Source organism: Chrysemys picta, chromosome 8 (assembly GCF_011386835.1).
Source record: "Chrysemys picta bellii isolate R12L10 chromosome 8, ASM1138683v2, whole genome shotgun sequence".
Lineage (NCBI taxonomy): Eukaryota > Metazoa > Chordata > Testudines > Emydidae > Chrysemys > Chrysemys picta.
This window is the reverse complement of record NC_088798.1, coordinates 72,586,494-72,600,645: the sequence shown is the minus strand read 5'-3', so window position 1 is coordinate 72,600,645 and position 14,152 is coordinate 72,586,494. Positions and strand designations below refer to the sequence as shown.

At 41.8% G+C, this 14,152-nt stretch overlaps 1 protein-coding gene across 10 annotated transcripts in view; it reads left to right on the top strand.

The window, feature by feature from the left end:
- Nucleotides 1-14,152, top strand: part of LOC101938858 (protocadherin gamma-C5-like) — a 415,891-nt gene that overhangs the window by 113,330 nt on the left and 288,409 nt on the right. The window contains exons 1-2 of one of the 10 annotated variants that reach the window (XM_065555807.1): nt 501-777; nt 1,283-3,153. The exons of 7 other annotated variants lie outside the window; for them this stretch is intronic. In XM_065555807.1, coding sequence (XP_065411879.1) covers nt 771-777; nt 1,283-3,153 — 1,878 coding nt within the window. In that variant the 5' untranslated portion in view covers nt 501-770. Of the gene's footprint in view, nt 1-468; nt 778-824; nt 3,154-14,152 lie in introns of those variants that run through there. 2 more of the 10 variants (XM_065555812.1, XM_065555799.1) reach the window with 2 other exon arrangements.

Here is a 14,152-nt window from a genome sequence, read left to right as displayed (position 1 = left end):
ATTGTACTGATGTTAACAAAAGAAGCTCTGTCACATCTAGGATCTGGAAGAATGGAGAATGGATAGGGGCTATGGTCTGATCTGATAAAGATGTCTCTCTCTGTCTCTCTCTTTTTCTCTCGCATTACTTTTTAACACTTTTCCACAGAATTCTAGAATACATAAATAACTATAGGATAAGGGACACAGTAACATAGATAAACCTCAAATTAAACACGTGAAGTACAAATTTAAGCCACCTATTTACAACATTTATCTGGCTTCTGAGTAAGATATTATTTTACCAGGGAATGGAAAGATTCATTTGACTAAAGTTTTACATTTTAAATGTACATGGAGAAAGACATTTTTATTCTGCACAGTCTATGATATTCACGAACTTTTTTATTAGACCAGTCTAGCTGCAATTCTAAGGCCGAGACTCAGAGTGCCGCTGTTGGCCAGTGCCATGACAGAGCTGCTGCTGAAGATCATTTGGAGCTTCCTGCAGTGTGATTGCCAGACACACAGCGCAGATCGGAGAAGAGACACGGCCGGGAGAAATTTCACTCAGTATTGCTTAACGGAGAAATCACCCCTCTGGAAAATGATATGAAAACAGAAAGATAATTTGATTTTCAGTACTCCTCATTAACGCGGAATTTTCGTTCTCACGGAAATATACAAAATACAATATTGGATTCTCTTCAGAATACATCCGATTAGAAATTCAGCAGAGCTGTGGTGAGCAGGATGGAATTACAGTGCAGAGAGAAGCCTTGCGGATTCAGATGGCAGGTACTGTTCCCCTTGTTATTCTTTTTGTTGTGCGGTGCGGTCTCAGAGCAGGTCTATTATTCAATTCTTGAAGAAATGGGAAAGGGGTCTCTTGTGGGGAATCTTGCTAAGGATCTGGGACTGAATATCAAAGAACTGCAACACAGGAAACTGCGAGTTGTCTCTACGGCAAAAAAACAGTATTTTAGAGTCAGTACAGAAAATGGTAATGTGTACGTAAACGATAGAATAGACAGAGAGGAAATGTGTGGGAAAACATTGCTTTGTGTCCTAAATTTAGAAGCCGTGGTTGAAAATCCATTAAATATTTTTCATGTGAATGTCGCAATCAAGGATATAAATGATAATGCACCCGGCTTCGGCAAAAATTCAGTTGATTTAGAAATAAGTGAGTCCACCTTGCCAGGAGCAACATTCCCCCTAGGAAATGCTCTGGATTCGGATGTTGGGAATAATTCGCTACAGAATTACGAGCTCAGCTCCAACCAGTATTTTATCTTGACAGTGAAAGAGAACAAGGATGGAAATAAATACGCTGAGTTAGAGTTGGAGAAACTTTTAGATCGTGAAAAGCAAAGTTCCCACCTCTTGATCCTGACAGCTGTGGACGGGGGAGATCCAGTAAGAACTGGGACGGTTCAGATTAGGATTAATGTTACTGACGCCAATGACAATCCTCCCACATTCACTGAAAAAGTGTACAAAATCCGACTGCGGGAAAATCTACCAAAGGGCTCGTTAGTTCTTCAGGTGAAAGCCACTGATATGGATGCAGGTTTCAATGCACAAATCACATATTCTTTCAGCAATATACTAGACAGTGTTCGTCAGTTATTCTCACTGGATCCCGGAAACGGAAGCATTACAACTAGAGGTATTATTGATTATGAAGAGGCAAATAGTTATGTACTTAGTGTGGAAGCCAAAGATGGAGGCGGACTGGTTGGTCATAGCAAAATTGAAGTAGATATTACAGATGAAAATGACAATTCCCCCAAACTGACACTTACATCTGTGTACAGTCCCATTCCCGAAGATTCTCTGCCTGGGACAGTGATAGCTCTGATGAATGTATACGATAAGGATGCTGGAGAAAATGGCAAGCTCAACTGTCGCATTAAAGAGGAATCTCCTTTTAAAATAATCTCGTCTTCTAAAAATTACTACAAACTCCTCACAGACAGCACCCTGGACAGAGAAAGGACCCCGGAGTACAATATCACAATCACAGCCACAGACAAAGGCTCTCCCTCCCTCTCCACCCAGAAAACCATCCTGTTGCAGATCTCGGATATCAATGACAACGCCCCTGTCTTTGAGAAACTTTCCTACACCGCCTATGTGCCAGAGAACAATCCCTCGGGGGCCTCTATTTGCAGTGTAAAAGCCTCAGACCGGGATCTGGACCGGAACGCCCGACTCACGTACTCCATCCTGAGCAGCAACCTCCAGGAGCTGCCTCTCTCCTCCTACATCTCCATTAACTCCCAGACCGGAGCGATCTATGCGCAGCGCTCCTTCGACTACGAGCAATTCCGGGAGTTTGAAGTGCAAGTGAAGGCCCAAGACGGCGGGTCCCCGCCTCTCAGCAGCAATGTCACCGTCAGGGTGTTTATTCTGGATCAGAATGATAACGCCCCTCGCATACTGTACCCTTCCCTGGGAGCCGATGACTCCGCCTTGTTCGAGATGGTCCCTCGCTCGGCCGAGGCAGGTTATCTGGTGACTAAGGTGGTGGCGGTGGATGGTGACTCAGGACACAATGCCTGGCTCTCCTACCATCTGCTCCAGGCCTCGGAACCGACGCTCTTCAGCATGGGGCTGCACAGCGGGGAGATCCGGACAGCCCGCGCCTTTGCGGAGAGAGATGCTGTGAAGCACAGGCTGGTCACCCTTGTGAAGGATAACGGGCAGCCGCCTCTGTCAGCCACAGTGACTCTCAACCTGGTGTTTGCTGAGAACTTCCAAGAGGCTCTTCCGGAAATGAGCGACCAATCCGGTGACTCGGCACCTCAGTCTGGTTTACAATTTTACTTGGTGTTGGCTTTAGCCTCGATCTCATTTTTATTCCTTCTGACAGTTACACTGGCCATTGTGATGAAATTGCGAAGATCAAGGAATCTACCAGTTTTGCAATGTTTCGGTTCTGATCATTATTCCAAGGCGGGACCTGGATTCCCACCAAACTACTGCGATGGGACTTTACCATATAGCTATAACCTGTGTTTAGCTGCAGATTCCGGAAGAAATTACTCTAACTTTCTAAATCCCAGTCGTCAGAGTAATGTGAGAGACACCACCCTTTCTGTTGAGAACTCTGTGATGATATTTAAGAAAAATAATGATCCAACGTCTGAGAAGGACAACATTCCTCCGGTGAGTTTGTGCATTGATGTTAAATTTTTTACAACAGTATAATCTGGTTAAATTTAAAACAAACACTTTTCTATTAATAAGAACGATTTAGGGAGGAAGCAGGGTAGTGTACGCTGTTGAAAATACTAGTTAAGAAATTTTGTTTTTCTTTATCAACGTTTTTCTCATCATCTTTTACATTCATCAACTGTAGAGGGCTTTATGGTACGACGTTGTGAATTTGTTTCTCTTGGTATTGTAATGTCTGTTTGTGGCTGGATATGAGTAGTAGGGTTAGCAAAAAGAGCAAAAGGGGTCCTCTCGAAACTTGGTACCGTGTCTTGTAGTTCGCCCTAACGTGTACACTCCCGGTGTTACTAACTCACATTGGATCAGACTTTCCAAGGAACTCAAATAGTGGCAAATCTTTTCCTCTTAATTTTTTTAGTTGGTAGATTTCTCCCCGCTCCACTTCCTGTGTTCCCAATGTATTTACCACCTGGATAAATACTCATTAGCTGTCACATCCATTTTATTGTTCCTAGGTGCAAAGGGTATCCATGGCCATTCTGTGAGGACTCTGGCGCAAGAGTTTTCTCCTTCTCTCTGTCAGAGGACTGCTGCTTTCCCACCATTTGAGTGGATTAATTCATTAAGTTACCAAAACCATTCTCATTTGCTGGAATGAATTACATCCCAGCAGGTGTATGCATGCATCTGTAAGCACTTTCGATTTCACCAGTGGCATTCCCCCTTGCGAAACCCTCGGTGTGAATTAGAACCTGTGTAGAAGAGAGCAAAACTGTTGCAGGACTACAAGAATATCTTATTTCACCAAAGTTGGTTTGTTTTCCCCTTTGATAGTAATTCATGAAACTGTTGGGTATAATCAGACTGAATATTGTAGGTAGAAATGTGACCTGTCTCTTTCCAGATCACAAGCCTCTAAGGTACCTGTTTTGTCTCGGGAAGCATTTCTGGTGGGACAAAATTTCTACTGTCTGAGGGGTTTACATAGAATATTCACACAATTCTGAGCAGAGCAGAAGATCTTTCCATGTTATCTTCACGACGCTGACTACTTTCTCTATTTAAGTGACATGAGTGATTCCAGTATACCTCTCACGAGGATTGTCTTGGTGGGAGCCAAAATTCTCCCCACCCCCTTTCACTAACCCACCAGTCAGGATGAATCCTTCTTATTGTGAGATTCAGAAATCAAAATGAGTGTCTGGTTACAGCTTCTAAGGCAATCTTCTCAGTCAGTCAACTCCAGTAAAGTCAGGAATCACAACGGTCTATTTTATTAGGTGTCATTAACCAATGTGCATGATGATCGGTCAAGGTGCTGTTGACCTAGTATATGACGTGATATGTTTAATGGCAACTTGATCTCCTGCAATCAGTGAGTGGTGTCAAAGCACTCCGGGGCATTCAAGAAGATATGTGCGCAAATGGTGTCACCCTACCTCTGAGAAAAAGTCCGTACAAAGTCATATATACAGTCCTCTAATGAGTCAAGAACCAGTGTTGGTAGAAACAGTGAGAACTTCTAGTTAAAAGGCACTGAAGAGAAAAGTTTATTGGGTGAAAGGGATAGAAAAGAGAAACGGTAATAGTTTATAAAGAAACAGAAAATCAGTCAGTTCTCAAATCAACGCCTTCCTCTCCCCTACCCGCCATTTTAGCATGGCACGCAGGCCACAGAATATGAACCTAGTTATCTCAGCATCGGGTAAGGTTCAGAGGAACCGGCTGCAAAGGTTTCACTTTTAGTGAACTCTCTTTGCTGATGCAGAATACTTCACTCATTAGATGAGCACACGTGATGAAACGCCTCTCGCAAGACTAAGCCTACTTGGGATGTCTCTTACAATTATGAAAATGAAATCAAGCCATTGGGATATATATAAGTTTACTATGGATGTTAATGAACTGTTCATTTCCATATCTCCATGTGTGTTTATGTATATGGATTACGGTGTTCGTATTTTAAAAATGCAGAACATGAGAATATTCCAGGCATATCTACACTGGGGAAACCCCATGCCTCACACAAGCTAGTTAATGTTTTATCTGGGTTGGTGCAATTATTGGTAGACACCCTGAGCTCCACAGTTCACCAATCGGGAAAAGAAATTTACTGAGAGATACAGCCAGCTCCGCCCCGCTGTTACATATCACATCCAAATGGAGAGATCAGACTCATACCTACCGAATCTGGATACACAGAGGAACAGCACCAAAGAACTCAGTCATTTACCGATTAAAGGTTATTTTTGGAACAGTTCTGTTCTTCAGAAAAAAGTAAGCATTAACTATCAGGCTAATTAAGAAGCACAGAAGCGCCGGTACTGCAAAAGAAGTGCCTGCCTGTCAAGGCTGGATCCCCACTTTGAACTTTAGGGTACAAATGTAGGGGAAAACTTCTAAGCTTAACTACCAGCTTAGCTCTGGTTCCGCTGCCACCATTTCCCAATTCTAGATTCCCACCCTGGGAATCACTGAGAAAAACCTTTCACCAATTCCCTGGTGAATACAGATCCAAACCCCTTGGATCTTAAAACAAGGAGAAATTAACCATCCCCCCTCCTTCCTCCCACCAACTCCTGGTGAACACAGATCCAATCCCCTTGGATCTAAAACAAGGAGAAATTAACCTTTCCCCCTCCTTCCTTTCACCAACTCCTGGTGAATACAGATCCAAACCCCTTGGATCTTAAAACAAGGAGAAATTAACCATCCCCCCTCCTTCCTCCCACCAACTCCTGGTGAACACAGATCCAATCCCCTTGGATCTAAAACAAGGAGAAATTAACCTTTCCCCCTCCTTCCTTTCACCAACTCCTGGTGAATACAGATCCAACCCCCTTGGATCTAAAAACAAGGAAAAATCAATCAGGTTCTTAAAAAGAAGGCTTTTAATTAAAGAAAAAGGTAAAAATCATCTCTGTAAAGTCAGTATGGAAATTAACCTTACAGGGTAATCAAACTTAAAGAGCTCAGAGGACTCCCCTCTAGTCTTAGGTTCAAAGTACAGCAAACAAAGATAAACACTCTGGTAAAAGGTACATTTACAAGTTGAGAAAACAAAGGAAAACTAACACACCTTGCCTGGCTATTTACTTACAAGTTTGAAATAGGAGAGACTTGTTTAGAAAGCTGTGGAGAACCTGGATTGATGTCTGGTCCCTCTCAGTCCCGAGAACGAACACACTCCCAAAACAAAGAACAGAAACAAAAGCCTTCCCCCCCCCCAAGATTTGAAAGTATCTTGTCCCCTTATTGGTCCTTTAGGTCAGATGCCAGCCAGGTTACCTGAGCTTCTTAACCCTTTACAGGGAAAAGGATTTTGGAGTCTCTGGCCAGGAAGGATTTTATAGTACTGTACACAGGACAGCTGTTACCCTTCCCTTTATAGTTATGACACTGCCCTTCTTTGATTTATAATGATTGCCGTTCGGAAGGCAGTTTCTGGGCAGATTCTCTGTTCCATTCCCGAGGAAATGCAGAAATACTCTTTCTTGGGGAATATCGCAAAGGATGTGAGATTGGGTATAACGGAGCTCTGATTCTGCGAAGTCCCCATTGTTTCCCGAGGTAGGATTTAGTATGTTACCCTCAATTTTTAAAACTACCATTTATATGGGAGATTACAGAGGCTACAACAACCCCATATTGACTGGGTACAAGTCACTTCAGGAAGGGATGCAAAGATAAAATTTGTAGACAACATCAGAGGGTCCTGTGGCACCTTTGAGACTAACAAAAGTACTGGGAGCATAAGCTTTCGTGGGTAAGAACCTCACTTCTTCAGATGCAAGTAATGGAAATCTCCAGAGGCAGGTATATATCAGTGTGGAGATAACGAGGTTAGTTCAATCAGGGAGGGTGAGGTGCTCTGCTAGCAGTTGAGGTGTGAACACCAAGGGAGGAGAAACTGTTTCTGTAGTTGGATAGCCATTCACAGTCTTTGTTTAATCCTGATCTGATGGTGTCAAATTTACAAATGAACTGGAGCTCAGCAGTTTCTCTTTGGAGTCTGGTCCTGAAGTTTTTTTGCTGTAAGATGGCTACCTTTACATCTGCTATTGTGTGGCCAGGGAGGTTGAAGTGTTCTTCTACAGGTTTTTGTATATTGCCATTCTTGATATCTGACTTGTGTCCATTTATCCTCTTGCGTAGTGACTGTCCAGTTTGGCCAATGTACATAGCAGAGGGGCATTGCTGGCATATGATGGCATATATAACATTGGTGGAAGTGCAGGTGAATGAGCCGGTGATGTTGTAGCTGATCTGGTTAGGTCCAGTGATGGTGTTGCTGGTGTAGATATGTGGGCAGAGTTGGCATCGAGGTTTGTTGCATGGGTTAGTTCCTGAGTTAGAGTTGTTATGGTGCGGTGCGTGGTTGCTGGTGAGAATATGCTTAAGGTTGGCAGGTTGTCTGTGGGCGAGGACTGGCCTGCCTCCCAAGGTCTGTGAAAGTGAGGGATCATTGCCCAGGATGGGTTGTAGATCACTGATGATGCGTTGGAGGGGTTTAAGCTGAGGACTGTAGGTGATGGCCAGTGGAGTTCTGTTGTTTTCTCTTCTGGGCCTGTCTTGTAGCAGGAGGCTTCTGGGTACACGTCTGGCTCTGTTGATTTGTTTCTTTACACTTCAGCCTCCCTGGCCACACAATAGCAGATGTAAAGGTAGCCATCTTACAGCAAAAAAACTTCAGGACCAGACTCCAAAGAGAAACTGCTGAGCTCCAGTTCATTTGTAAATTTGACACCATCAGATCAGGATTAAACAAAGACTGTGAATGGCTATCCAACTACAGAAACAGTTTCTCCTCCCTTGGTGTTCACACCTCAACTGCTAGCAGAGCACCTCACCCTCCCTGATTGAACTAACCTCGTTATCTCCACACTGATATATACCTGCCTCTGGAGATTTCCATTACTTGCATCTGAAGAAGTGAGGTTCTTACCCACGAAAGCTTATGCTCCCAGTACTTTTGTTAGTCTCAAAGGTGCCACAGGACCCTCTGTTGCTTTTTACAGATTCAGACTAACACGGCTACCCCTCTGATACTAGACAACATCAGTGATTGATTCTTGGAGCAGATAGTCCTGGAACCCAGAAAGGGAAAGGCAATTCTTGATTTAGTCTAAGTGTAGTACAGGATCTGGTCCCAGAGGTGAATACATCTGAACCGCTTGGTAATAGCAACCATCACGTAATTATATTTAACATCCTTGTAGGAGGGAAAATAACAAAGAAACGCACCATATTAGCATATAATTTCGAAAGAGGAAGCTAGTTAAATAGAAATGAAAAGGAACAGCCGCGAGAGTGATATGTCTGGAAGAAGCATGGAAAATATTTATAAATACTGTAATACAGGCTCAAACTAAACGTATATCCCCCCCAAAAATAAACCCCAGAGGACCAAAAAATACCACCATGGTTAAAGAGCAGAGAAGAGGAGGCTGTTAGCGACAAAAAGGCATCCTTTAAAAACTGGAAATCTAATCCTACTGAGAAAAATAGAAAGGATCATAAATTCTAGCAAGTCAAATGTAAAAATATAATTAGTCAGGCCAAAAAAAAGTTTGAAAAGCAACTAGAAAAAGACACAACTAATAGCAAAATAAATAAATAAAATAAAATTAAGTCAGAAGCAGGAAGCCTGCCAAACAATCAGTGTGGCCATTGGATGATCATAGTGCTAAAAGAGCATAAGATAAGGCCACTGTGGAGAAACTAAGTGAATTCTTTGCATTAATCTTCATTGCAGAGGATGAGAAGGAGATTCCCACACCTTTCTTTTTAGGTGATACATCTGGGAAACTGTCCCAGATTGAGGTGTCAGTACAGGAGGTTTTGGAACAATTTGATTAATTAAATGTTAATAAGTCACCAAGACCAGACCATATTCACCCAAGAAGTCTGAAGGAACTCAAATATGAAATTGCAGAACTACTAACTGTGGTATGTAACTTATCCCTTAAATGAGCCTGTGTGCCAGGTGACTGGAAGGTAGCTAATGTAAGAACAATTTTTTAAAAAGGCACTAGAGGTGATCCCGGCAATTGCAGGCTATAAGCCTAACTTCAGTACCAGACAAATTGGTTAAAACACTAGTAACAAACAGAATTATCAGATACACAGATGCATGATATGTTGGGGAAGAGTCAACATGGCTTTTGTAAAGGAAAATCATATCTCACCAATCTATTAGAATTCTTGAGGATGTCAACAAGCATATGGATAAGTGTGATCCAGTTGATATAGTGTACTTGGACTTTCAGAAAGCCTTTGTCAAGGTCTCTCACCAAAGACTCGTAAGCTAAATTGGCAGTCAAGGGGTAAGAGGGAAGGTCCTCTTCTGGATCAGTAACTGGTTAAAAGATAGGAAACAAAGGGTAGGAATAAAAGATAAATTTTCACAGTGGAGAGAGTTAAATAGAGGGATCCCCCAAAGATACGTTCTGGGACCAGTGCTGTTCAACATATTCATAAATGATCTGGAAAAGGGATAAACAGTAAGATGGCAAAGTTTGCAGACAATATAAAATTACTCAAGATAGTTAAGTCCAGTGCTGACTGTGCAGAGTTACAAAGGGATCTCACAAGACTGGGTGACTGGGCAACAAAATGGCAGATAAATGTCAATGCTTATAAATGCAAAGTAATGTACATTGAAAAACATAATCCAGATTATACATACAAAACGATGGGATCTAAATTAGCTCAAGGAAGAGATTTTGGAATCATGATGGATAGTTCCCTGAAAACATCTGCACAATGTGCAGCAGCAGTCAAAAAAGCTAACACAATGTTAGGAACGATTAGAAAAGGGATAGATAATAAGACAAAAAAATCATAATGCAATCATATAAATCCATAGTATGCCCATGCCTTGAATACCGTGTGCAGTTCTGGTGACCCCATTTCAAAAAAGATATATTAGCATTTGAAAAAGTACAGAAAAAGTCAATAATAATAATATATATGGAGAAACTGAAGAAGGATGTGTCACCCAATGAAATTAATAGACATCAGGTTTAAAACAAAGATAAAGAAGTATTTACTCACACAATGCACAGTTAACCCATTAAAATTTATCCCAGGGGATGTGATCATAGAATCATAGAATATCAGGGTTGGAAGCCAGGTCATCCAGTCCAACCCTCTGCTCAAAGCAGGACCAATCCCCAACTAAATCATCCCAGCCAGGGCTTTGTTAAGCCTGACCTTAAAAACCTCTAAGGAAGGAGATTCCACCATCTCCCTAGGTAACCCATTCCAGTGCTTCTCCACCCTCCTAGTGAAAAAGTTTTTCCTAATATCCAACCTAAACCCACCCCCCTGCAGCTTGAGACCATTACTCCCTGTTCTGTCACCTGGTACCACTGAGAACAGTCTAGATCCATCCTCTTTGGAACCCCCTTTCAGGTAGTTGAAAGCAGCTATCAAATCCCCCCTCTTTCTTCTCTTCTGCAGACTAAATAATCCCAGTTCTCTCAGCCTCTCCTCATAAATCATGTCCTCCAGCCCCCTAATCATTTTTGTTGCCCTCCACTGGACTCTTTCCAATTTTTCCACATCCTTCTTGTAATGTGGGGCCCAAAACTGGACACAGAACTCCAGATGAGACCTCACCAATGCCAAATAGAGGGGAATGATCACGTTTCTCGATCTGCTGGCAATGCCCTTACTTATACAGCCCAAAATGCTGTTAGCCTTCTTGGCAACAAGGGCACACTGTTGACTCATATCCATCTTCTTGCCCACTGTAACCCCTAGGGTCCCTTTCTGCAGAACTGCTGCCTAGCAGCTCGGTACCTAGTCTGTAGCAGTGCATGGGATTCTTCCTTCCTAAGTGCAGGACTCTGCACTTGTCCTTGTTGAACCTCATCAGATTTCTTTTGGCACAACCCCCTAATTTGTCTAGGTCCCTCTGTATCCTATCCCTACCCTCCAGCATATCTACCACTCCTCCCAGTTTTGTGTCATCTGCAAACTTGCTGAGGGTGCAATCCATGCCATCCTCCAGATCATTAATGAAGATATTGAACAAAACCAGCCCTTGGGGCCCTCCTCTTGATACCGGCTGACAACTAGACATGGAGCCATTGATCACTACCCACTGAGCCCAATGATCTAGCCAGATTTCTATCCACCTTATAGTCCAAAAGTGTGAAGGCCAAAAGTATAATTGGGTTCAACAAAGAATTAGATAAATTCATGGAGGATATGTCCATCAGTAACTATTATCCAAGCTAATTAGAGATGCAACCCTGTGCTCTGGGTGTCCCTAAACCTAAAACTATGAGACACACGGAGTACATGAGAGGGAATGGATCACTTGATAAATTGCCCTGTTCTGTTCATTCCCTCTGAAGCATTTGGCACCTGCCACTGTTTGAAGACCATTGTTATGACTCAGTGTGGCCATTCTTATGTTTTAATGAATTTACCCTGTGTGGTAAATCATATATGATCATACCATTAAACAGTGAATTGACAGATAGGTAAATAGATAGATTAGACAGATAAACACAAGTGGCAAAGTTAAGGTTGAATGGACAATTTAAAAAATTCTAGATATTTAAGTATTTTGGTTTGTAATTTTAATTACCTTTTAGCCTCGTTTATTGTGGAATTTATAAAATTGTATATTTAGGAAAGAAAATTTGCTGCTTTTCAAGTTTCTTAGGTTCTTATAATTTCTGCAATATACAAGTTATATACAAGTCTTTACAAGACTTTGTTTTCAGAGGCTCACAAACTTTTAAATCTTTAAAATTTTGTGCTGAAAATTGGAAGGCTTTGCTTCTAGCTGAGACTGAATCTTTCTAAAAAGTTGGGGCAAAAACACTTGAGCCACTTTTGAGGCTTAGGATGACAAAAAAAGATGGAAACGTTTAAAGAAAAGTAAGATACTTTAAACCACAATCTGAACTTTGGAATCAGAGAAAGAAAGAGAAATTTTACGATGATCTGCACAGGATTGTTGATGAATACTGAATGACTTTAAAGGTTTCCTCTTGTTGGCTGGCGCATCAGAGGAAGATATAGGACATATTTATTATTAATTAATTTATTATTTATTTTATTATTGTGGTAGTGATTGTGGTGAAAAAGGTGCAGAACTTTTATCAAAGTTTTCCTTTATTCAAAATGTTAACTAGCCATTGCTAACATAAAAGGCAAAGATATATACAGTTTAATTGAAAAATCCTTTCCCCCCTTGACGAGTCAACTTTCACTTTCTTTCCTCTCGTGATGTCATTCTTTACAGTAGCTCTCCTGCGTCTTACAGTGTAAGAAGGAACTGAGTTCCTAATGTAAAACAACAACAAAATATTACATCTCTCTTCTTCATACATAGAATCATAGACTTTAAGGTCAGAAGGGACCATTATGATCATCTAGCCTGACCTCCTGCACAACGCAGGCTCAGAATCTCACCCATCCACTTCTGTATCAAACCTGTGTCTGAGCCATTGAAGTCCTCAAATCATGGTTTAAAGACTTCAAGGTGCAGAGAATCTTCCAGCAAGTGACCCGTGCCCCACCCTGCAGAGGAAGGCGAAAAACCCTCAGGGCCTCTGCCAATGTCCCCTGGAGGAAAATTCTTTCCCGACCCCAAATATGGTGATCAGCTAAACCCTGAGCATGTGGGCAAGACTCACCAGCTATACACCCAGGAAAGAATTTTCGGTATTAACTCATATCCCACCCCATCTAACATCCCATCACAAGCGATTGAGCATATTTACCACTAATAGTCAAAGACCAATCTCATTATACCATCCCCTCCATGAGCTTATCAAGCTTAGTCTTGAAGCCAGATATATCTTTTGCCCCCACTACTCCCCTTGGAAGGCTGTTCCAGAACTTCACTCCTCTGATGGTTAGAAACCTTCGTCTAATTTCAAGTCTAAACTTCTTGATGGCCAGTTTATATCCATTTGTTCTTGTGTCCACATTGGTACTGAGCTTAAATAATTCCTCTCCCTCCCTGGTATTTATTCCTCTGATATATTTCTAGAGAACAATCATATCTCCCCTCAGCCTTCTTTTGGTTAGGCTAAACAAGCCAAGCTCTTTGAGTCTCCTTTCATAAGACTGGTTTTCCATTCCTTGGATCATCCTAGTAGCCCTTCTCTGTACCTGTTCCAGTTTGAATTCATCCTTCTTAAACATGGGAGACCAGAACTGCACACAGTATTCCAGAAGAGGCCTCACCAGTGCCTTGTATAATGGTACTAACACCTCCTTATCTCTACTGGAAATACCTCACCTGATGCATCCTAAAACCGGATTAGCTTTTTTCACGGCCATATCACATTGGTGGCTCATAGTCATCCTGTGATCAACCAATACTCCGAGGTCCTTCTCCTCCTGTTACTTCCAACTGATGCGTCCCCAGCTTATAAAAATATTTCTTGTTATTATCCCTAAATGCATGACCTTGCACTTTTTACTATTAAATTTCATCCTATTACTATTACTCCAGTTTACGAGGTCATCCAGATCTTCCTGTATGTTATCCCAGTCCTTCTCTGTATTAAAGATTAAATAAGATTGGTCCCAAAACCAATCCCTGGGAACTCCACTAGTAACCTCCCTCCAGCCTGACAGTTCACCTTTCAGTATGACTCATTGTAGTCTCCCCTTTAACCAGTTCCTTATCCACCTTTCAATTTTCATATTGATCCCCATCTTTTCCAATTTAGCTAATAATTCCCCATGTGGAACCGTATCGAATGCCTTACTGAAATTGAGGTAAATTAGATCCACTGCGTTTCCTTTGTCTAAAAAATCTGTTACCTTCTCAAAGAAGGAGATCAGATTGGTTTGGCACAATCTACCTTTTGTAAAACCATGTTGTAATTTGTCCCAATTGCCATTGACCTCAATGTCCTTAACTACTTTCTCCTTAAATTTTTTCCTCAAGACCTTGCATACTACAGATGTCAAACTAACAGGCCTGTAGTTGCCTGGATCACTTTTTTTCTCT